At 39.4% G+C, this 23232-nt stretch overlaps 1 protein-coding gene across 1 annotated transcript in view; it reads right to left on the bottom strand.

Moving 5' to 3' along the window:
* Nucleotides 1-924: 924 nt before the first annotated feature.
* mical3a (microtubule associated monooxygenase, calponin and LIM domain containing 3a) overlaps nt 925-23232 on the bottom strand; it is a 46279-nt gene continuing 23971 nt past the window's right edge. Inside the window, exons 24-41 of the mRNA XM_077597535.1 lie at nt 22679-22874; nt 22250-22455; nt 21906-21998; nt 21323-21481; nt 19263-19337; nt 19059-19172; nt 18897-18979; nt 16849-18826; nt 15792-15886; nt 15324-15500; nt 14287-14337; nt 13389-13496; nt 12537-12630; nt 10943-10993; nt 9880-9930; nt 3640-3739; nt 3317-3390; nt 925-2909 (exon numbers count right to left, since the gene is read on the bottom strand). Coding sequence (XP_077453661.1) covers nt 2725-2909; nt 3317-3390; nt 3640-3739; nt 9880-9930; nt 10943-10993; nt 12537-12630; nt 13389-13496; nt 14287-14337; nt 15324-15500; nt 15792-15886; nt 16849-18826; nt 18897-18979; nt 19059-19172; nt 19263-19337; nt 21323-21481; nt 21906-21998; nt 22250-22455; nt 22679-22874 — 3890 coding nt within the window. The 3' untranslated portion in view covers nt 925-2724. The remainder of the gene's footprint in view (nt 2910-3316; nt 3391-3639; nt 3740-9879; nt 9931-10942; nt 10994-12536; nt 12631-13388; nt 13497-14286; nt 14338-15323; nt 15501-15791; nt 15887-16848; nt 18827-18896; nt 18980-19058; nt 19173-19262; nt 19338-21322; nt 21482-21905; nt 21999-22249; nt 22456-22678; nt 22875-23232) is intronic.

Genomic DNA, 23232 nt, shown 5'->3' with positions numbered 1-23232 from the left:
GCTAAAGATTTTGAACTTCTTTTCCTCACAAGGGTGGCGGGGGGTGCTGGAGCCTATCCCAGCTAAATCGCCCGCTGGGCCGCCATGCAGCTAAATATACACATGGTTAATTAATGGGTATAGCAGGATATAAATTGGAAGATTATTATTATGGTTGTAATCGACAATGCCGTTGAGTGTGAGTTGCCCGATATAAATAAATAAAAGTACCTTCAATTGATTGGAGATCAGTTTAGCAGGGTGGGCAAACCGGTCCTCGAGGGCTGCTGGGGGTGCAGGTTTTTGTTGCAACCGATCCAGCACACACTGACCAATGAGATTTCTGCAGAAAACAAGAAGCAACTGACTGCAATCCACTGATTGCACTTGTAGGACACCAGATTGATGAAAATGTGTCCTCTTTATGGGTTGGAATGAAAACCCAAAACCACTGCAGCCCTTTGTGGAAAAGTTTGCCCACCCCTGGTAGGGTGTGCTACCCTTACCCTGCCTTTTCAGCAGGGATGGACTCCAGCACCACACTGTTATAGTGTAACCGGAATGTTATTACATATTTAAAATAGGCCTTAAGTGTAGTAAATATATTTGGTAAAATTTAGAGAAAGCACATAATAGAAATGGGGGGAAAGAAAAGCAAATTGTCATCAGAATCAGAATCCAGCAATGTCCCACAGATTGACACTTCGTCTCACATTTTCATGAGTTGGGATGTGTTCCCCTAACAAAGCAATGCACTTCTGATCCACTACAATTCACGATAGGCATGTTGCTTATGGACACTAACAGAGCAACTACAATAGTGTCAATGTAAAAAGAGATTTATAAATGCAATGTAATGACACACCATTGTGAGTGGAGAAAAATATCCCCAAAAGTGCCAACATTTCCCGTGTAGGGTTTTCTAAAATGCACTTGAAACAAATGTTAGAAAGAACAACTGCATCGTTTTATTGCTGTTTGCAGCATACATCCAACACCCAGAAGCATTTTTAGCTACACGGAGCTTTTACACAAGTCGAGTCTCAACAGAGGAGTTTAAAAATTAGGATTCTTATTCTTTACATATAATACAATTTTCACACATTAATAAATATCAATACAATAATGTCACTCGTATGTGAATCTACAATCTGATGAATTGTGTAAATGTTTTCAACTCAAATCACATATTACATGAACAATAGTGCCATAAAACAGTGACCACTATTTTAAAAAAAAGGATATTAAAATTTCTATGTGAGCTGTCACTTGGGTTCCAATTTGATGCAAAATAGTCACAGCATTTGCATTATTCCACAATCTTAAATATTTGCAGAACCCCTTAAAAACCGTTGCTATAAACAAGTAAAACCCTTGCGTCTATTGATACGCAAATGTAGACTAAAAGATAGTGAGTAAAAACCAACAAAAAAAGGCATCTGTATGTTTTAACACTAAATCTCCTCACTTGGACATAGTTGTAGGAGATATAAAATACAAGACATGATATGGACCATTTTGTGTAAACATTAGCCAACAAATACAGTGAACTTCATCTTGATGTGACACGCCGAGCACGTGAAACCCTTGACGGTTTATTATGTACATAAAAAATGATTAAAAAAAAAAAAACGTCCCTGTAATCATCCTTCCATCTACAGTTCGAAACATTTTCTGATTGTAGCACCCTGCACTCCTCGCTTGCCAATAACAAGTGTAATCTCAAAGGACAAATTGAGAATGAATCTTCTTCATGACTGTGGCAGAAAAATAACCACCACTAATTGCTTGCCAATCACAAAAGTATTCTCCTTCAGGACACTAGGAAGAAAAGTAACCAGGGAATGGATGCAGATACCGTTCACCACGTGACAAGTATCTGTTCACTGCATTTCAGGGAAAATAAACAGCAATCACAAGGGAGGGCAATTGAGAATAGGGAACTGGAAAATCGGCTAATCTCCGTGATGCTGCACTTTTGAAGTCAGGGGCAAAATAGATGATGGGGTCTGCTTAACTGGTACTTAAATGGTTAGACGGTTTTCTTTGCCCAGCATGTCATGTTACATATACACATCTTACCACGTTTTCTAAGGTTCGATCACAGTATCCGAGACGACATGAACGGCTCCAAAGCAAACTATAGTTCGGTGCTCGTCACATTCTGATGGAATCCCTCATGGCAAAGCGCATACATACTCAATAAATGTTGAGAAATAAAATTGGTGTCACAGAGGAAGGCGGCTCCACAATAACCTTTGCGTTGTTCTTTTTAGTTCTCCCTAATGGCCAGATTTTCATCTGCGGGAAAACGTGACTGCATCTTCACAACTCATTTACAAAAGACGATTCTTCCTTTACATCAGCAGGACCAGACTGCAGATGATTCTGGATTAAAGAAGTCTTTAAACACGCTTCCCACGGTGTCAACGCTTCAAGGGATGCGATGATTAACTGTCAACGTACTGTCTTTCAGCCCCCAATGACACTGGAAACCTTAAGTGATTAACCAAGTTTACCGCAGGGCTGCTTGTGGGCTCAGCATGTGGAAAAGCTGCAGGTCGCTTTGAGCAATCTTGGGTTTAAGCGTGTACGTGTTTGTTGGGAATCTTCACACATTTGCCGTTGCAGGTGGACAATCCCACAGTAACTGCTTATTTTTTTTACCCTTGATGACTGCAATATGCTGATTAAAGGCGGCATGGTTTCAACCTGGAATCTACAGGAACAATAGCTTGCATTTTGTTAAACCCAATTAAGGTTGAATCCTTTGGATAGCATCACAGCCTCCAGGTCTTTGTCTTCCTCTTTTTCTCGAAGCCTTTGCTCTTCCAGGAGCGCCACCAGGGAATCGCGCTGTTCCACAACTTCAAGCATCTCATTTAAGATCTGCTTTTCTTGAGCAAGCTCCTTCTCAGTCTTCAGGTGGTCTGAAAAAGAGCGTCGTGAGCAACCACAGAGAAATAACACACTGGCCAAGAATAGGGATTGGTGGATTTAAAAAATAAAAAAGCATTTATCAAGAGAACAATGGCAATGCATAGTCACAGATGCCCATAATGTATGCCATTTGGCAGGGGTTTGCTCCTGTGAGTGAATTGTTCCTCGACACCCACACTTTCCATTGAAATGCTTCTACACACACTTGACCAGCTATAATTGAAAAATGCTTTGCAGGAGTGGAAAGCCTTTACTTCCTCACAGCCTTGAACAACAGCGTTTGTTCATTATACAAATGATATATTTAATTTAATTTTTTGCCGTGCATTACAGAAGGATTCACACTTCAACATTTAAAGGAACACAGACAGACTTGGGCTTTTAGCCACAAATTTACCTTCCACAGCCATTCGCTCCCGTAGTTCCTGCTGCAGTCGGCTCTGACGGTCTTCCAGCTCCAATTCCCTGGCACTAAAAAGATCAAATAAACTTCTATCAACCATAATTGATGAATAATGTAGCAACACAGGAGAACGAAGGGAGCCAAGTTAGGTCCAACAACAAAATGGTACAAGAAATGGAATTTTTTTTAGCAGTCATACACAGCTTGTGACGACTTACAACTAAGAATATATATAAATATAAAAAACAGACTCAACTGTTAGGTATCAAATTGTGATCATATTGAAGAATTAAAGGTGTGTTAGTACAATCACTTACAATATCATGAGTTCAGATTCATAGCGGACAAGGGCATTCTTCTCCTGCACCAGCTTGAACCACTCTTGCATTAATTTGGGATCGTCTTTCTTGCCCATGCCTGGAGAAAAGAGTCGGCAAAGTATGGCAATGAGAGTTGAGATTCAAAATAGGACGTACTACAAGGAGGACAATGAAGGACCAGCCAACACTTGGTAATGCAATGACAGCAAAGGCGGGTAGTCCTTGTTGAGGGATGGTGAGGTGTAAGGATGGACTAGACACCATTGAAGTCCTATGGACCATATACTTGGAAGAATCACAAAGATGATGTGAACGTTTCAAACTCTGGGGTGTACATACAAACAAACTTTGAACACACATACAAACACAAATCCTACATGAAAGATTTATTTATTTATTTAAAGAATCGAGGCTCTGTTCGTAGGTAGTTGTACGTTGGGGAAAAACTAGCATTGTCTTTTCTCAATTCGTGCGTGAATATTTCTAGGTGTGTTCGTAGATAAGACAATGGAGCAAAATCAAAGAATTACCGAGAATCATTTAATCTTTCACCAGCTAATGAACTACCAGCAGAAATGAAAGAATCCAAATTCAATAAAACCAGAACGGTTTAAGAGAAAAGAAGACTTTGGAACTATATATTGATTTTCCTCTGATATTGATGTGAATGCTGGTTTCTATGACTTCCAAGCTCAAATAAATGAGTTGAAGAATATAGTATAACTTGACAAGTGTAGTTTGCAGAGCTTCAGACTGTCCCCATAGCATATGTAGAAATAACCACTGCAAGGGCATCCAACAGGTTTCACTGTAACAGAGATTCTAAGTGAAGCACAACATCAGGTTTCCAAGGGGGAAAGGAAACAAAGCTAATTATTGGCTGTTTTTTTTGTTTTGTTTTTGAGACCTTTGTTTGGGGTTTTAATTCCCAAAATACATCTTTCCACCATCTCCACCACACCAGCCCTCAGCGCAAGGTTCCAAAAACAGGTGCGCCCTTCATAAAAGGGACCTCATAAGTAAAGCAGAACTCAATTAGACCACAAGAAAAAACAAAAGCTTGCTTCTCCACCTTTTCAAATTCAAAACCAGGCAAAAACTCCATTGGCAGGTGTTAGCTACAAGAACAAAACCAGATGATTCATTCATTTTTCAAGGCCTGCTTCGTGCAGGTCTCCAATATTTATAACAAATCTTCACACCATGCAAGGTTCACACAACTGAATTATAAATCTAGCCTGCAAGCAATATTTGTATTTATGGATTTCAAATGTGGCAGTTATCAATTATCTGAAAATGTAAAATGAACTATTGAACTCATTGATTCATGAACAAAACATGCAGGTGGTTCCAAACAACATGACAACTTTGTCTGTTAACTTGACATTGGGAGGAAGTCCTCTGAGCCAGAAAATATATGTACATAATATTAAAAAACAAGGGACGGGGGGTAAAGGAAAGTATTCCAGTTCTGGAGAACCCCTGTGGTTGCCACGGTAACCTGCCACACCCGACAAGCAGAGCCGGCGAGGTTACTTTACCTTCAGGGGAACAGCAGAGGCAGAAGGGGAGAGATCTCCGACGGTCCGCCCCCACAAAGGGGTCAAGTTCCACAAGACAGGGGGAAAGTGAGCGAGGGACTGACACAGACAGGAACATGGGTGCATAATAGGGAAGGAATGGCAGAAATGATAGGGAAGGGGGAAAAAAAGATTTTACAGCAGGAAACAGAAGAGGGCATGGAATGTTGGGAGTGTGAGGGGAAAGGTGTGTTGAGAGAAAAACATGGAGGATAAAATCAGGACAGATACGTGAGATAGGAAGACGACAAATCACCTAGGAGGTGGGAGAGATCGTCTCTGTGCTACGAGGAACGATGTGGGGGCAAAAAGAGGCAACTAACCTGAAAGAAAATGCTTTTCTGATAATACATTGATAACACTTCCTATCCACTTGCTTCCATTAGCCATCATCATTTTCGTTTGGAGTTATGAAAGAACAAAAAAAATGCTTCTGCTCTCATACAAAAGACCTTAAGGGGCAAAATTGACACCACAGGTTTGAAGTGTTTCCGATATTCAGCATTTAGATTTTTTTTTTTTTTTAAAGTGTGGAATCAGGTATTCTCAGATGAAAAGTCCTTTTTTATAATGTGATTAAAAATCAGATTCCACTCAGAAACCATCAACTGTAACACACAGACAGGAACTGCCTATTCAAGCTTGAGGTTATGGCAATGTCAAGTGTTATACACGGCAACTTTCTGCAAAAACTACACATTCAAAAACCTAAGTAGTAAATTGAAGCTATAGCGATAATTAAGACAACTATTTGGACAATACCTTCCTTCGTCATTTTCAAAACAACTCGTTTGTGAATTGTAACTTTCTCTCTAATTTGGTCAAAAGCACGACTACAAAAACAGGAATAAACCAGTATAGGAGGATCTCATAGAGACAGAGTCCCATTTCCAGCCGATTAAGAGAACTATAATTCAAGAAAGATATGAACATTTGGAAGGACCACAGGGCATTTTTTTCTCAGATAGCACATCGAGAAGACATAATATGGTGTTGGCAAATTCTAATGGGAGCTCATATTTCCACAATTGATATTCCATCACATTGGTAAAATTAAGACAGCAATAGCTCTAAATTGGTATTACAAAAGGCCATTTGAAATAGCCTTAATCCAAAAAGTGATTCAGGGTTAAAGTGAAAATTTAGATTATAGGTTAGATTAGAACTTTATTTTATCCCGTATTCAGGAAATTCTTTTGATTTTTGTTATGAAACAAGAAGTGAAAATTTAATAAAATTATAATATATTAAAATACATGCATACATACAGACGCTCCCCTACTTACGAACGAGTTAGGTTCCGAGCGATTTTTCATAATGTGAATTTGTTTGTAAGTTGCTCAGTGCTATATTTTGTATTATAATTTATGTTTAAGGCCTATATAAGTACATTAAAGGTTTATATAAGTGCATTTGTATGTTTAAGGCTTGTATAAGTAACACGCATTGGTTTGTACTGAAAAAAAAACATTTGATAAAATGGAGAGAATACATACAGTACTGTATACATACATTAGAGAGAGAGAGAGAGAGATTTACTAGAAACTGGCCGAAAGAAGCTATCTAATGACAATTGCAGTTTTCTTTTTTTCATCATAAATGATGCGGTAGCACTGTATGGCATCATTCAATTGATTTGCAAACTTTGTGCAACGTTCAATATTTGGGTCCTGCTGCTCGATCTTTATGTTTATAAATGGTACTGACGGTCGAACGATTCAAGTTGTATTCACGTGCAACGCTCACCACTTTCTGACGCATGTCAAGCTTCGTTATTATTGCCACTCATTTCAAATGAAATGGCTTGCCTCTTCCTTGCACCTCCCTCAATAGAAACCTTTCGCTTTTCACCAACAATATTCAACAATGGATGCACGAGATATTTAATGATAAAAATGAAAAAGGTTCTTTGCGCACTGGAGATACGTTCACGCACTTCCGCACTGCAACAAAGTGGGCAAAAGAAGGTAGATGCTGGGTGAGCTGAGCTCTCACAGCGGCAGGCGTCGGTATTAGTGGCGGAAAGAAGCACTACTCATAAAAAGGCACGTAATACAAAATCGAACTTACGAACATTTTTCGACATAAACGCAATTTGCAGACATGTTCGTATGTACCGTTGTTTTTAACTCGAATGTTCGTAAGTAGGGGAGCGTCTGTACATACATGCATGTAATAAATACAAATAAAATGTACTAAATTAAGTGTATTCATTAATGGACTGGGCTTTCTTTGCATGTCTGGTGTTGACGCTTGAAATGTAATTTACGGATCATTTTATGCAGTCTGTGAATGTAAACAACATATTGGGCAGGTGCCACTAAAAATTACCATGTGAATAGACAATTTAAAAAGTCAGAAATAAGTGTTTAATCAGAATTGGTCACTGAAACAACAATGTGCATTCAGCCTACGATTCACTAATGCTGTTTAAGCTTTTAATTATCATTAATTACAACCGCTTCTTTTCCATTACGCAACAAGCTCCAGTTATAATCAAACACTACTTTAATTTATTTAGAACTTCTGTCCTAATATGATGCTTTTTTGGTGACTTCATTAAGATTGCATATATTAAGATTTGTGTGCTCATTATGCACCCAGCAGAGTGGACTCTTAAACAGTATCAAATTAAGCGAGATGAGCATTATATTCATTCATTATCTTAAACAAATGTGGGGGACTTTCCTTTCTATGCACATGGTAGATGTGAGTTTTAGGAAGAAGATATTCATTAAGTTCATCTTAAGTCCAACACAAATATGTTTACTAGATGTGAGTTTTAAGAAAAAGAGATTCATTAAGTTCATCTTAAGTCCAACACAAACATGTTTACAATAGTGGTCCAGGTCATTACCCTATAATGTTAATGTGCAAATTGGCTAAAAATGCAGACTATGAAAATTCAAATATTCAAAGAATATTGACCCCCTTTTTCTCATAATATCATTCCATTATGGGTATGCAAATCCATACAACTGCACCAAGATAAAAGTGAAACTCAATACAGGGGCTGCATTATGAATACAAAGCTAGCAAGAAAACTCAGACAGGAATCAAGCAAAAATAATTCAAAAGACCAACGACATAGACGAACTCTCTGAACACAAGATAGACATAAAACACGTAAACCAACACCTATATTCCCTTGGCACATTCAAACTTAGAAAAGGTTAGAGGTCGGTTATTTAGTCATATGGCAATCGTTAAATTCAATCTCACCAACAACCAGCAAAAATAGGAACTCCTGCAAACTAATAAGATAAATTCTTGGGAGCTATGGCAAATATAAACTTTGACCCAGAGTGGTAAATTGCTCAGTTGTCAGAAGAGTTGAAATTTAACAAGAAAAGGTCATACAGAAAAAAAAATTCTAAAACTATTCCCTTTAGATTTAGAAGGAGATAACCACTATAAAACCATAGTTTACCAAAAATCCATAATTGTTCGGCTATAATCGCTTTAAAGTCTGTCATTCTGTCTAAAACTAAAATATCTTTGTAGAAAACTAATACTAGAAAAAAACATTTAAACCGCTGTTCATTTCTACATTTGTGGACAGTAAGTAATTTGGTGAAGTCAGTTTACCATTACATCCAAGCCAATGACATTCACATCATGAGTGATTAAAACAAGTTTCATGGTCAGGCAAAGATTAGCCACGAGGCATTTATAAATGTGGAGATTCATTCAACAAAACAAATCAAAACAAAACAAAAACTCTAATCACTCACACTTAAAGCAAGACTAGAGGTCAAGGGGTAATATTAACAACAGTTCACACTGTCTAAATACTAGCAGAGCAATAAATGAGCAGGTATGAGAGAAAGCCTGGGGGGGGGGGGGATTATTGCACACAACTAAGGCGAGTCAACAAAGCTTGGATTATAAGGAATATTGACAAGGTTTAAGTCTAATATGCACTAGGGGACACAGTTAATCGGACAAACAAATGTGTTTCTAATTGAAAGACACAAGCTACCACATTCTGAATGTTTCCCCATCCCTATAATGTACACATGCTAATAAGACGTGTGTGTGTGTGTGTGTGTGTGTGTGTGTGTGTGTGTGTGTGTGTGTGTGTGTGTGTGTGTGTGTGCGTGTGTGTGTGTGTGTGCTACAGACTCGTTGGCATGAGGATGGAATGTACTGAAGCTATCACAAACAGAATGGAAAAAATAAAGGGAAAATATCCAGCGCAATATGGGGCTCTTTCCTTTTTCCAGATATCATTTTGATGAGAACTTTTGTGTTTTTACAGATGATAAAAAACATGTAAAAAGTGTATGATTTATTATTATTATTATTATTTTATCTCGAATTCTGTGTTTCTCGTTGTCTTTGTATTTGACTAAGTCACATGAAAAGGGCAACATATGACAATACATTTGAATGAACTGAATGCAAAACCCAGCATTTATAGCTTCACACAAATCAGAGTCAATCTCCAAGGTCTGATCCACTTTTTTTCTAGGAAATGCCCAGGGCATACAGACAGGTGGAATGGAGGTTTTGTAATGACACTAAAACCAATCAGCCAGCCAGCCCGTCAATGGAGGTTGATGGGTACAAAGTGCCAAAAAAACAAAGGATAGGGTGGGGAGAGATTCAGTTAGCCATTAGGTTAGTCTGGAACTGACAGATTGCAAATACATACCGCCCAGATGTAAGTCCAGGATTTCACTGTAATTAGAATCTCCCCAATAGTCTACAATGACAGGGATATATTAAACATATGAGTTATTTCATACAGCCCCAAACCTGGCATGCCAACATGCCTAAAATAAACATGCATGATCACACGTAGTACACTGTAACCTGCAGAATAACCTTCTGTACTCAACACAGTTTCCAGTACAAACAGATTTTGATCATGAGCACATGACGCTTATCAAAATTATTAAACGGCTTAATGGATTTTCTGTATTGCAACGATCTGACTCAGGCTGTTTCATTTGGAGTTTTATGGCTATTTTGTAGCATCTAATTAAATTACATTACCTAACCTAGCCAAGTATGGAAGATTCATTTTATAATGTGAATGAAGACTTGGCTACTTCTCACCAAAAGAGCATCTGGGTGTAAAATGGGATATTTGACTACAACTGGATACAGATAAGTACAGAAGTATTGGGACGAGCTTTTTCTCTCAATTGAATTCATATATTTTCCAACTCTGTATGTAAATCACTGAAAGGTTCTTTTCCGTTCCAGCATAACTGAGTAGTAGTGCAAAAACAAAGTCCAGATGGCCCAGTGTGTCCATTTATAATGTACATTCAATACAAACCCTATAGCTTGCTGTTGCCCTACATTGGAAAAAGCGAGTCGAATGCAAAGCTTACTGGCAGAACTCTTTGCGGCAGCCCTTAGCTGCAATAAACCAATCTGTGTGAAATGAATGTGTGGGCTGTAATTCTCTAAACCAATCTGAATTATTTTGATTTCCACCATATAGCATCAGTCATCACAACATATTAGAATTATGGAACCGCTCGTCACTGGGAGACAGAAGGAGATAAATTGCATTCAAATCAGGCACACACATCTTTGTCAGGACACAACATTTTTCTGAGTGCATGCAACTCGAACTAACGATGGCGGACATGTTACAGACAAATTACGATGTTCAAAGATGGAAACGTGTTGCAGTGTGTCACCACAGATGGAGCCGACGTAACAGTGTCACATGAAGGAAATACTTCAGTAAAATCTAGTACCTGATCTCCTTTTGTGCTGTTTTGGTAATGTATAAGTACCTTTGTACATTCCTTTAAGAAAGTAGAGGGTCAGATATGTTAAACCATAGAAACGATTGATTAAACTAAACAATCAATTGGTTAATAGGGAGAACATCAATACAAGTAACATCCGATTTATGACCAGGGTTGGTTCTGACCAACCGGTTATATGTCAGATTGGACGCAAGCCGAAATCCAATAAGTTGGGGTAAAGATCATACAATATATAATAATATTTACCAAAAGTTACTGATGAATGATTGCCGTCAAGCTATAACGGCCATGCCGGTTGGCTCTAAGTGGAGATCACGCATCTAGCTTCCTGAATATGCGATAGCTATGTTGGATTTTACTGCAATTAATGACATCTGCTGATCTGCACGGCGGTGGTTTCTCCTTCCGTGCAGAGGATGACAAACAGCAACCACTTAAACCTCAAAAAGATGCTCAGACTCACGACTGGCCGCCGAGGTAAGCGACGTCAACGCGAACCAAATGTTTCGTTTCCTCGTGCAGATATGGAAAAAGTCTCATCAAACTGTTTGCATTAAAGTAAAGGTAAAAGAACCAATACAACATCTTGATGGTGTCGAGACGGTATCTAATTACTGAGCGTAGTGGTAGATTGCTGTGCGAGAGTGAGATGCTGGCTGCCAAAATTGTCCGTGCTGCAGTGCCAGACAATGAATTAAAAAAATGAGCATCTGCTGGAAAAAAATTGCATCTGGTGGCCGTGGTTGTAAGTCGGATGTTACTTGTATTAATAATTTAGGTTTTTATGAAGGGACTGTACAAAACCTTTAATCCACCATTAGATAAGGTAGATGAAATCATACAAAAATGCCAATTAATATTCTTCCTTATCTCAGACATCTAAAAATTTTGTGGTAAGTAATAAATTGTGGTTGTTTTTGTAAACATGCTGAAGACATGTGTCTTACCTTACTGGTTTACAATGAAAATACAAAGAAAAAGATGAAAGAAATTGGATGCTTGCAGTAGCCTAAGACCTTTGACAGTGCGGTATAGTCGTGTATCTGTTCGAAGCTTTTACTGCTATAGTAAGCCATCAAAATAAATTAGGAGGGAATATTTCCATAACACAGTTCCATAACAACTATCTTGTAAATAAAGCAATCTTGTTAATGTTCCGAAACGGTATCACGTAATGAACAGAGGCTGATTCACAAACGAGGAGTTGTTTATGCTACTTGTAAAAGAAAGAACAATTACTTGCTTCTGTTGTGAAGAAATAAAAAATGCTGCCACAAGATCGAAATGATCTTACAAGAACAGAAGTTTTTCATTTCAATTGTAGTTTAGATCAATGTGTTCATCAATATTCTATTTATTGCTACCGTTGTAGTTTGAGTAATAGCTAATTGCAACTGAGCATCAAATTATGACAAGACATGCCATCGCTGGTAAGGGGAGCCTTCAAAAATAAGATATAACTCTGGCATGTTTGAACGTCACACAATTCCCGGAACGAGCATTTTCTGTTAAATGTCTGAGCTACTCTACCACTTAGAGAAGAAAAAGAGGAAAAAAAGGCATTAGAGTTAATGTTTACCTGCTTCTCCTCGCAGTGCCTTTTCCACAGCCACGCCTCTCTCCTCCAGCTGTCTCTGCTTTTCTTCCACCTGCTCCAGTTGCCTCTGAATAATCTAATGTTAAAAAGAACATTTTAAAAATTTTGAACGGGGTGTTGCCCAAAGAATAATCGAATAAATGATAAAACATTTGAAAAATTATGGAACTATGGTGAAAATTTCCATCTACCCCTGTATTGGAAATCAACTTTTACTGGGAACATAGTCTAGCAAAACAAACGTGTTTTCCAGTATTTTCATTAAATTGTAATTTCGGGTTAGATAAAGTTGTAAGAGGTATACTAGAAGCAGAACCTGATACACTGGACGTTTTTCTTGCTTTAGCATTGATGCAACTTTAATCACATCATGCAGTATGCTGGAGAAAAATGAGGGGCCCCTTTTGCACACTGCCCTGATTGCAATAGAAGAGTTCTCCAATGCACTTTAGAGCTGAATCGACGGCCTGAGAGGAGTACTGCAGACGAGTTGTACAACCCACCAGAGTGAATTTCTTCACCATGGGATACAGTAGTTCTCAGTGCACCGGGTCAGAAGAGACATACCATATGTTGCGCAAAACGATTGCATAATGGTGAATTTTTAATACCTACATACACAGCATAAATAATTACCATGCTGTTTGACCCCATGCTAAATTCTTAAAAACCTGTAATGAAAACAGTTGCGTAATGGTAAGTGTACAGGCATTCCCAGATGAATGTATAGCTAGAGAGAAAACTTGCTAGAAAGATATACATGCATCCAAAGCTAATATATGGATTTGCCATTCATATTTTGCATTGCAAATAACATTTAAATGGGCTATTAACCTGAGCTCGGTGTAACCTCTTGAGTTCTTCCTGCTTAGCTTGACGTCGAGCAGCTTTCTGGACTCGTCGTGTCAACTTGGCGTTGAGCTCCTCTTCTGTGTAGGTTTTCTGGAGGTATCACAACAAGCCATTAGACGTTTTAAACAAATCAGAAAAATCACTAATAGGACAATTATTCCACAACATAGTCAACATTTGTCTTATGTGCGCTGACTTGTAAATTAAACTAAATTGACATGGAACTTGCCACAGTATCTTATTACTTTCCAATCCTCATGTATAAAAGCTTGTGAAATTAATCTGCAAACATCACACATCTAATGCTCCATGGGGCACCTTTGATATCAATATTACAGCATGAATAATAAATGCAGCATATACAGTATAAATTCCCACCATTGGACATTTTACAGTATTATTGTACAACAGCAGGAAATTAAATTCTCTTTAAAATGAGTTATTTGAGTTACCATATTGTCAGATAATACAGCGATGTTCAGACACGAGTATAAAAGGACTTAAAAGCGCATTAGAAGTTGGGATGAGGCACGACGACAGCGCATGGTACCGGAAGGAAATGTCTGTTGAGCAGTTCTCACTGGAATAAACATGCTGCAGTGACAGATAGGCAGGTTAAGGTCATATCAGCCAGAAAGGGCTACCTTTGACACCAGCAGATAGATCTCTTTGTGCCTTGTTTGCAAAGTGCTGCAGAGAAGCCATGTTTGGCCAGAGGTAAACCAGTGTGAGAGTCAGTGGTGGGTGCTGTTACCCCACTTGACACATGCACCCGGAAAGGACAGTTAGTTCAAAGCTAGATAATCATAGCCATAAATTGGAACATGCGCACAGCAGCAGGTGTACAGGGAGTGTTATTGGTGAACATGAAGGATACTACCTTTGAGGCATATGATCTCTTGAACGCCAGTGCATGAGGGACATAAACAGACTTGGGGAGGACAAAACAAAAAAACAAAAAAATGAGGAATCAAACATATGATGATTAAATGGGTTAATGTCCATGTCAAACTGCATCCCAAATATTGAAAACAATGCAATTAACAATTAAAATTCATCAAAATGACTATTTCCCAAAAATAAAACTCAAGTGTAGTGAGATGGTGTATTAATATGTTATGAAATAAAAGTTAGTCGTTAACAGTTGTAAATTGAAGCTGTACGGCTGGAAAACACAAATTTAATAAAATTTATCTTGGGAGAATTTAGTATGATATACATTTTCTCACTGAAAAGACTGGTTAAATTGAAAACAAAACTAAAAAAAATCCATTATCCTTAAAATAAGTAATTATTAATCCTTTTACAAGTAGTCAAAATAGTTAGGGAAAAATAGCAGAACATAAACGTTTCTACAAGATCCTACTAAAATGTTGTGAGAATGGACTAATCTAAAACAGGACAAACAAAATAAAACACAAACTAATGAGCAGCTCCTGGGGGATTGTATCGCACACAGCCAGACACGACATGTTTTTGTGTCTGCAGCATAACATTTATGTCCGACAGATCTTCAACAAAAGTAAAGGTGACTTTTTCTTTAGTTAATGCCAAAATTGAATGGGATGAGTGCAGTTATTTTCCAATGCTGCTGACTGACTGAATGCCTCTGGCTCTAAACCAAACAGTTCTATCTACGCCACCAGAACAGGGGAGAGAATACATTTGAATTTCAAGCATTAACATAAATTTAATGTCAAAAACAGTTGCTACAGTGACTTTAATAATCCATCAAGATTAGCTTTTTTGATTTGTCTAAAAATAAGAAGATTGAAGAATTAAAAATTTGGTAAACAAATAACTTTTCCAACTTGAGTAAGATTTGTAATGAAAAATGATATCATCTACTGGAATTGGACACAATTTAAACATGTTATTGCTTGAAATTCCTTTTTAAAGCCCCCTGCTGAAAAATACCTCCTCATCGTCTTTTTCCTTTTCACGACCAACGGCTTTTTCCCGTTCCCTTTCTTTGCGTCTGACTTTCACCCCTTTTCTTTCTTTTAACTCCCTTCTTATCACCTTGTCCAGTTTCTCTTCCTTCATTGCTTCCTTCTGGATGCCTGATACTAGGTCAAAGATGTCGGTGTGTCGCTAGAAATGGAAATTATTAAGAAGGAAACAGTTTTTAAAAAGGGAAACGAACCATTCATCGCTTTGATGATGAGTACAACTTTCAAACCTTTTCATCTGTTACGGCACTACTTTCATAGCCTGTATTATTAACTTAATGAAATGGGGCAAAATGAATAGAGGGCGGACTTGGCCTACATGGCGTCAATATTTTAGGCGTTGACAAAACATCATCCCATTGGATGTCTTCAAAGTGATTGCTTGTCACTTTTGAAAATTGGTCTGAGAGATGGAACGTTCGTAATCACTCACATCTGCCTTTGACCTCTGTGACGATCTCTCCAGAACGTCGTCACACGACAGATCGGAATCCTCAGAAAAGCTCAGGTTTCTGCGTGACTTTCCATCTGTCATGTAAGATAAGCAGAATAAGCAGAACGAACTCAAGCACAACTGTATGGATGGATACACATATATATATACAGTGGTACCTCGAGATACGAGCTTAATTTGTTCCGGGACTGAGCTCGTATGTCGATTTTCTCGTCACTCAAACGAACGTTTCCCATTGAAATGAACTAAAAACAAATTAATTCGTTCCAACCCTCTGAAAAAACACCAAAAACAGGATATTGGATCGGAAAAAAAGTTTTATTTGTTCTAATTCGCCATCTATTAACAAAGTAACACATAACTAGTGGTTTAATAGTAATAAAATGTGTTTAATAGTACTAAAATTATACGGATTTCGAAGGTTGGAGAGAGAGAAACGGGCAGAGAGAGGGAGGGGGGGGCTTTTTGCACGGCAAGGCACTCGTAACATAACAAACAAATTTAAATGAACTTGGATTACGATGCAGACACAATCAAAAATAAGTTATTAAACTTAACGTCTAATTTTGTTTGACATTTTGATACCTTTCTTCTCCCGGGTTGGCTCTTTTTGCCCCGCCTCCACAATGACTTTCAGTCAATATCGAGGGTTGTTTGAGTTTGTATTCCCTTCAAAATATTCCCAAAATGATGCACACAAATGTCCTAACGATAACGCACGACCACTTGCCAATAAGAAGTAGTATATACGCCTTTTGCACTGACTAACGGGGGAAAAAACACTGAAAAAATGCAACGCTCCGCCCAGTGCTCGCAGAGACATTACAAAGAGGGAGTTGCGACCAGAGACATTACACGAGGGAGTTGCGGGGAGAGAGACAGTGCCCATGATGTTCTTATGAGCAGCATCTCGCGTCGGCTGTCTGCTCGTATCTCAAGATAAATATTTGCCCGAAATTTTACTCGTATCTTGAATTTCTCGTATGTCGGGCCGCTCGTATGTCGAGGTACCACTGTATATATATTTTTAAATTACCTGCTGATTTTCCATCAGGGGAGTCTCTCTTTTTCCAAGAGTCGTGAGTGGCAGAGCTAGATGATGGTGTACTGGGACATGATTTGTCATCTTTCTTCTTTTTGTCCTTTTTGTACCCTGAGAAGACAGCCTTCCACAAAGATTTGTGCTTGGGCGGTGTCTCTTCTGCACCGGAGACACGGCTACTGTCGTTCTTTGATTTCTTTTCCTTTTTGTTTTTGCGCGGCGAGAAGAGCGAACTTCGTTTTTTGCTCTTACTTGTGGACGAGCTGTCAGAGGATGCCACTGAGCTGTCCAGACTCCTATTGCTGCTAAACAGACGCTCAGGAAGCGTCTCTGCCTTCTTGGATTCCAGAGATTTTACAGCAGTTGTTTTTGGAGATACGGCAGACTTTGGAGTTTTTCCAGTGACCTCTGGGGTGACACTCCAGGCCACTTTAGGTGATGCCACCACTTCTATGGTCGACTCTTTCATTTTATTTAGCTGCTGGGCCATTGCCTCTTTGAGAGCCAGGCTTTTAATAGACTTTTCTCTTGCCCTTATCCTCTCCTCAGCTATCTCTTTAGCTTCAGGGGAGAACTGAGTGGCCCTCTGTGTCTTTGAGGCTGGATTGACTGGAATAATTGGTTTGCCATTTTCCATTGCTAAAGCCAGGTGAAAAGGAGGTCTGTCCGCGGTGGCCTTGCCGGTAGACAGAGTGGAAAACGTCTTTGTGCTGGTGTCCGGCACCCGCTCATCAAAGTTTTCCTCTACATCATCAGCAAATGGAATTTCTGCCACAGTCTCAACAAACGACTTTCTCAGCTCCTCCGAATGAGGCTTCTTTTTCTTTTCCCTCATAATGACTACGGGCGTTTCTACCAGTTCTTTTGATGGCGACAACACCTTCCTCGGAGCAGGTTTGGGTGCAGATGCAGGACTCCGTTGGGATCTCTGTGCAGGGACGGGGGTCTTTGATTTTGGTAGCTCTTTGGAAAGCTCTAATGGAAGTTTTTCTTTACGGTTGCTCCAAGAGACTTGGTGTTTTTGCTGCCGGAGAACTGCAGGGGATTGATTATTAGGCACCGGTGGTGGTGGACTGGCGGGTGGAGTAAGCACGATGGCGTCCGAGGTGTTGTTGCTGTCACCGTTTGCTGGTTGTGTCCCATTTACGCCCACATCTGAGCTGGAGCTCAATTCTTTCCTGTCAGGTTCATTATTTTTAGACTCCACAGAAGCAATAGGTGTAATGACTTGACCTTGAAGAGTGATGTTGAGTCTACGAATCACAGTGCGCCCAGTAAAAGCAGGTTTCTGCTCTTCTGACACATTTGGAGTTTTGGCAGTGGTGGAAGGTGGTGTTGGAGACTGGACAACACTTGCCTCCAAAATTTTACTACTTCGGTCTAAAGGAGAAAGACCCAGACTCTTTCGGATCTCAGCACTCTTCAACCAGAATTCCTCAATAATATCAGTCTTTTTTGACACAGATTCATCTGTTGAGGTATCGTCCAAATCTGACGTGGATTTGTCAGTTCTGGACATGGGCGTTGATGTGACATTCGGGATAGGTTGTGTTCTGACAGGAGATTCAGAGTTGACAGGTGAGGAAGGTTCGTGGCATGGTAAAGGCTGGGCACATATTGGGGACAGCGGGATGCCCGTGAGAGGGCAAATGGACCGATGAGTGGAGACGGGAGACTGCGGTGGGCATGTCTCTGGTAACGAGATAGGCTGGGAACAGATTGGTGAGCCATCCTGTGACGTCAAGGGGGACCGGGCGGGGGTGTCGAGAACTGGTGTAATCGGCGAGACTGGGGTTGATTTGGAAGGCGAGTGGTTGAGGGAGGACAAAGAGGCAGCAGCTGGAGACGTTACAGGTGAAGGCTTAAGGACAGGCGAAGGGCTCTTGGAAGCTGGAGATAGGGTTGCCCGTTCAACTTTGAATTCCTCAGAAAAGAGGGGTTCTGGGGAAAGGCAGGTATCTGAAGACTTTACCTGTAAGTCAAAATATGCCTCAGTTAACTGGAAATAAACTTACACGGAAAGAGCATTGCCATTTTCTGACCTCTCTCTCAGGTTCTCTTGCAGGAGAAGCCGGCGATAAGACGACATCATCATCTTTCTTTAAAGGTTCAGTGTCGGGTAATCCTGAATACAAAACCAATGTTGCTACATAAGGACCATGTTAAAGAGCCATATCGCTGATGGGAAGGTTGCAGGCACGTACCAATACTTGAAGCCATTTCCACACTCTCAGATACTTTTTCTTCTTCTGGAATAGCTCCACTGTGCACTGATGGGTGCAAACGTGCCTCAGCTTCAGCATCAGAGGGGATGTCATCTAGAATTAAAATGTCATGAATAAAGAACTATTCACTTTAGTTTTATCAGCATTTTTTATAGAAATTACATAATGGTGCTAGGTAATGACCTTGATCCATTTCTGTACCAGGCTCCACATCTTGACTATCTGCTTCTGCTTCCAGATCATCATCTTCACAAGGTTCTGGTGGAAAAAATATTTGGCAACATAAATTATATTTTCTGACTGCCTGTTACCTAATTATGATTAGCAAAACACGCTATAGTTGATGTAGACAAAAGGTGCAATCTGGGGAAAAAATAAATCAAATAAAAGATTTTAAAAAATGCAATTTATGTTTTTAAGAGTTAGAATAAAGTTAAGTACTGTTCAAAAGTTTGGGGTCGGTCACAAAGACGATTTGTAAGTACCACTAGTTAATCACATGAGTTGCAAAATGAATAGAAAGTATAGTCAAGTCATTATCAAGTTAAGAAATGATATTATTTAAATTAATAATTTACCTCTTCAAACTTTGATTTCAGCAAAAAGAAAGTCACTCCTCTAAATTGTATAAGCTTGATGGGAAATTTAGGCTTAACCATACAGTTGAACTACTCGTGAATATTATCCAAAATAATGATCAAAATAAAAGATGAATAAGGAAAATACATAACTGTCTGGGTCACCCCTAACTTTTGAACGGTAGTGTATCCTACTTGCCGATAAATTTAAAAAAAATGAATACAAATAAGTTATACACAAAAAGCAGAGTTACCCCGTAGCTGTAAAGAAAAAGTCATGCAGCTGTCCATTTTTAAGGAAAAAGGAGCAACCAATACATGTCATGAGTAAGGTGTTAATCAGTGATGCATTACATGGTTGTTGGGATTGGAAAACTGAAATAGCCTTGATTCTAAACAACTAAGGCCTGGTACACACATAAAGATTTTAAATATCTTAAAAAAAGAAACCGTTCAAGTGTTCACAGAAAGATTAAAACAATCGAGTATTGAAATCTTGCATGGAATCTTGACACAAGCTTGTGATTTAATAAACAAAAAAAGAAAATCATTCAATAAGTCGCGTCGATGTTCCCTGGCTGTTTGTTTGTCAATCGTAATGTCATCAAAGCAGACGTGTTTTGGAAAACACTTTTTCCACTCTACTACCAAATGGTGGAATTTTAGTTGAGGGAGCTTTCTTGTTCAGGGTCATGGTGGGTCTGGAAGTAGTTTAAACTTAGTTGGGACAAAAAAGCTTGCTTTTCTTTATGTGTAGACCGGGCCAACTGTCTAAAAAGCTTTCAAAGCAGTGGCAAAATATGTATGTGTGTATGCATGTATGCGTGTATGCGTGTATATCAAATAATGCACACATGGCCCATCAGGGCAAAAAACATTCTGTTTGCAGCCATCGATAGACATTTAAAGGAAAACAAGTGTTTAAAAAAAAAGGAGACATTTCCAGAGTTGGAATGTGTGGGAAGCCAATGCGAAGAATAAGTCATGAGTAGAGCACAACAATGATACATTCTTGAGAATGGCAGCCTTCCAGCATGCTTGTGAGTGTGTGTTGTTTGCGCATGCTGCAAAAGCCCAGCCAAAAGACAGTGAAAGATATAAGAGTCTTAGACGGGATGCTGTGATCCCTCGGAAGTCTGTGCTACCTCCAGACATTGACTCCAACCAGACTCGCACTGCTTCGTGCCGGGCAGATGTGTGGGCAGGGGCTACATTCAAACCAGAAGACACAGCTCAATGGGGGTTGTCACGGGAGTGACAGTAAAGTAAAAGGCACTTGGACACATTAAAGGAGATAACAGAACACAAAAGAAAGCAGAACCAAAAATTCTGAAGCATCAAATCAAAGGATTTATGGTGAATTGGGATGGAATAGAATAATGTTTCCTCCAAGAGGACCAACAACAACTGTAGAAGGAAAATGAAATGAATGAACGCTTAATTAGACATTCCAGGGGGGAGGCGGGAGCAACGTGACACAAATATAACCAACCAATCTGGTTAGTCATGGGGTGAAGGCTTCTCCTATTCTGCTTAATATATAACAGCGTCACACTGATGTAATTAGACACACTTTGAAGACTTTGTTGACACCCAATGATGTCAACTTGTCTAGCGTGGGCTCGGTGACACTTTCCTGAATCTTGGCTCCTCTGGGTGCTTTACCTGGAGATGAAGCATGTGTATGCTCAGTGGGCTGCGAGGCCGAGGCCGAGGCCAGTTGGCCTTCCCCATCTGTCTTTGAGTCTTCATTTGTTTCCTCCACACCTGGAATTGCTAGAGGATCCAAAGGCTGCAGGACTTGCCGAATGTGTAGGTTTTTAGCTAAATGGAGGTATTGTGCATGTTTCAATGTTGTATATGTGCAGACAAAGACAAACAAGTAGGGCAAAGAGGTAGGGAAGGTAGGGAAAAGGAGACAGAGGAAAGTATGGAATAAAAATGAAAGAGAGGAACAGAGGAAGTTAGAAAATAGATACGATCATTGTACAGGAGGCTACATGCACTAGAAACAACAGCAAATAAGTCAAAATAATACATTAAAGGTTAGACCAAAAAAAAAGTTAACTACTAATAATGGTAAACTATAATGTCAACTCCTCAGAGAGAACAGGGCTGAGATTAAATTGTTTGTATTTTAGAGTCACACAAAAAATGTTATTGCACAGATGTTGCAACAAAAACATGACAACAAGTAAAAAGTAGCCAGAATTGTCACTATTAACCAAAACTGCTGTCGTGCCGCTACCTTTAAAAGTACAAACATCATCTTCGTCTGTGAGGTACTTCTCCAGCCAAAGGCCTGACTGGAGCTCCCTGTCCCAAGGGCAGTAATCCCCCTCTGCCAGCAGGCGGAGGCAGAGGCCCATCAAAAATAATTGTTACACAAAATATAACAGAGAGGAAAAGATGGAAAAAGGAGGAAACATTAAGGACGAGTGACGTTGAGACACTACACATGAAATACAGTTCAAACAAGAATAGAACAGCTCTGGATGACAAAGACTCGACAATAAAAAAAATCTGTTGCAACAGGTAAGGAGACAAATGGAGAACAAAACAAATCAATTAAAAATCTTGTCACAAACGTACCTTCACTTGACTCCTCATCGTCATCTTCCTCATCCTCTAGGTCACCATTGTCACCTCTAAGTTGGGCGTGAAGCTGGACTGCTTCCTTCCAAGGGACGCCACCAAGGTCTGAAGGACTGGGAGGTTCATGCTCCTCGTCTAACTCGAGTTCCACCTCCTCCTGGTCTTCCTGTTCGTCGTCCTCCTCCATGTCTGAGTCTGAACTACTGCAACAGAAAATGAGGGGAGCAAGTATTAGGTCTCACATTTACTTTGTCTGTAAACATTATATCTCAACCTGGAAAATAAGATGTTAAGCAGTGATCAAATGTATAGTTCCATGTCAACACCTTCTGAAAATAGTAACTTTTGGTGCATTCTAAAATGTCTGGGGGTAAAAATGACCGCAGTGATTATTTTAAAAGAAGACGCCAACAATTATATTATTACCTGGAGCCCAAATCGATGTCTGTAGGTTTATCCAGCACACTGCTGAGATTATGTTCTGCCAGCGTCTCCTCCGGCACTTCTTCCAGCTCCTCCTCTTTCTGCAGAGAGAGTCGGTAGTTTTCCAGCTCAATTCGCTCAGGTGTCGCATGAAGCCGCTTTGTGAGGCCTGGCTCCTGCAGCCCGTTGGCTTCCGGTACTGTGGTTGAGGAGAAGAATGTAAAGAGAAACCAGAGTGAAACAGCAGTGCTTTAGAAGGGCATGAAAATATAACACACATTCAGGTTAATCAGCTTGCTACATCAATAAATTACCAAATATTTGACCACCTCTGGGTGGTAAAAGTGTGCATTCACTGTGAATGGGGATTTGCCATGCACAAATACACAAAATAATTCCAACACCATATTGTCTGACAATTTAATAGCATTCACTACCAACACAGCTCTACAAATGTGTATATGCACACAGGACAAACGGACAAAAAGACACCGATATTTAAATCTGTAACCGAATTTATTGAATTTAATATTATTCCTAAAACAAGCATCAGTAAA

Source organism: Stigmatopora argus, chromosome 3, assembly GCF_051989625.1.
Source record: "Stigmatopora argus isolate UIUO_Sarg chromosome 3, RoL_Sarg_1.0, whole genome shotgun sequence".
NCBI classification, from domain to species: domain Eukaryota; kingdom Metazoa; phylum Chordata; class Actinopteri; order Syngnathiformes; family Syngnathidae; genus Stigmatopora; species Stigmatopora argus.
Note: the sequence above shows the minus strand (reverse complement) of the source record. Positions and strands in the feature narration are given on the sequence as shown.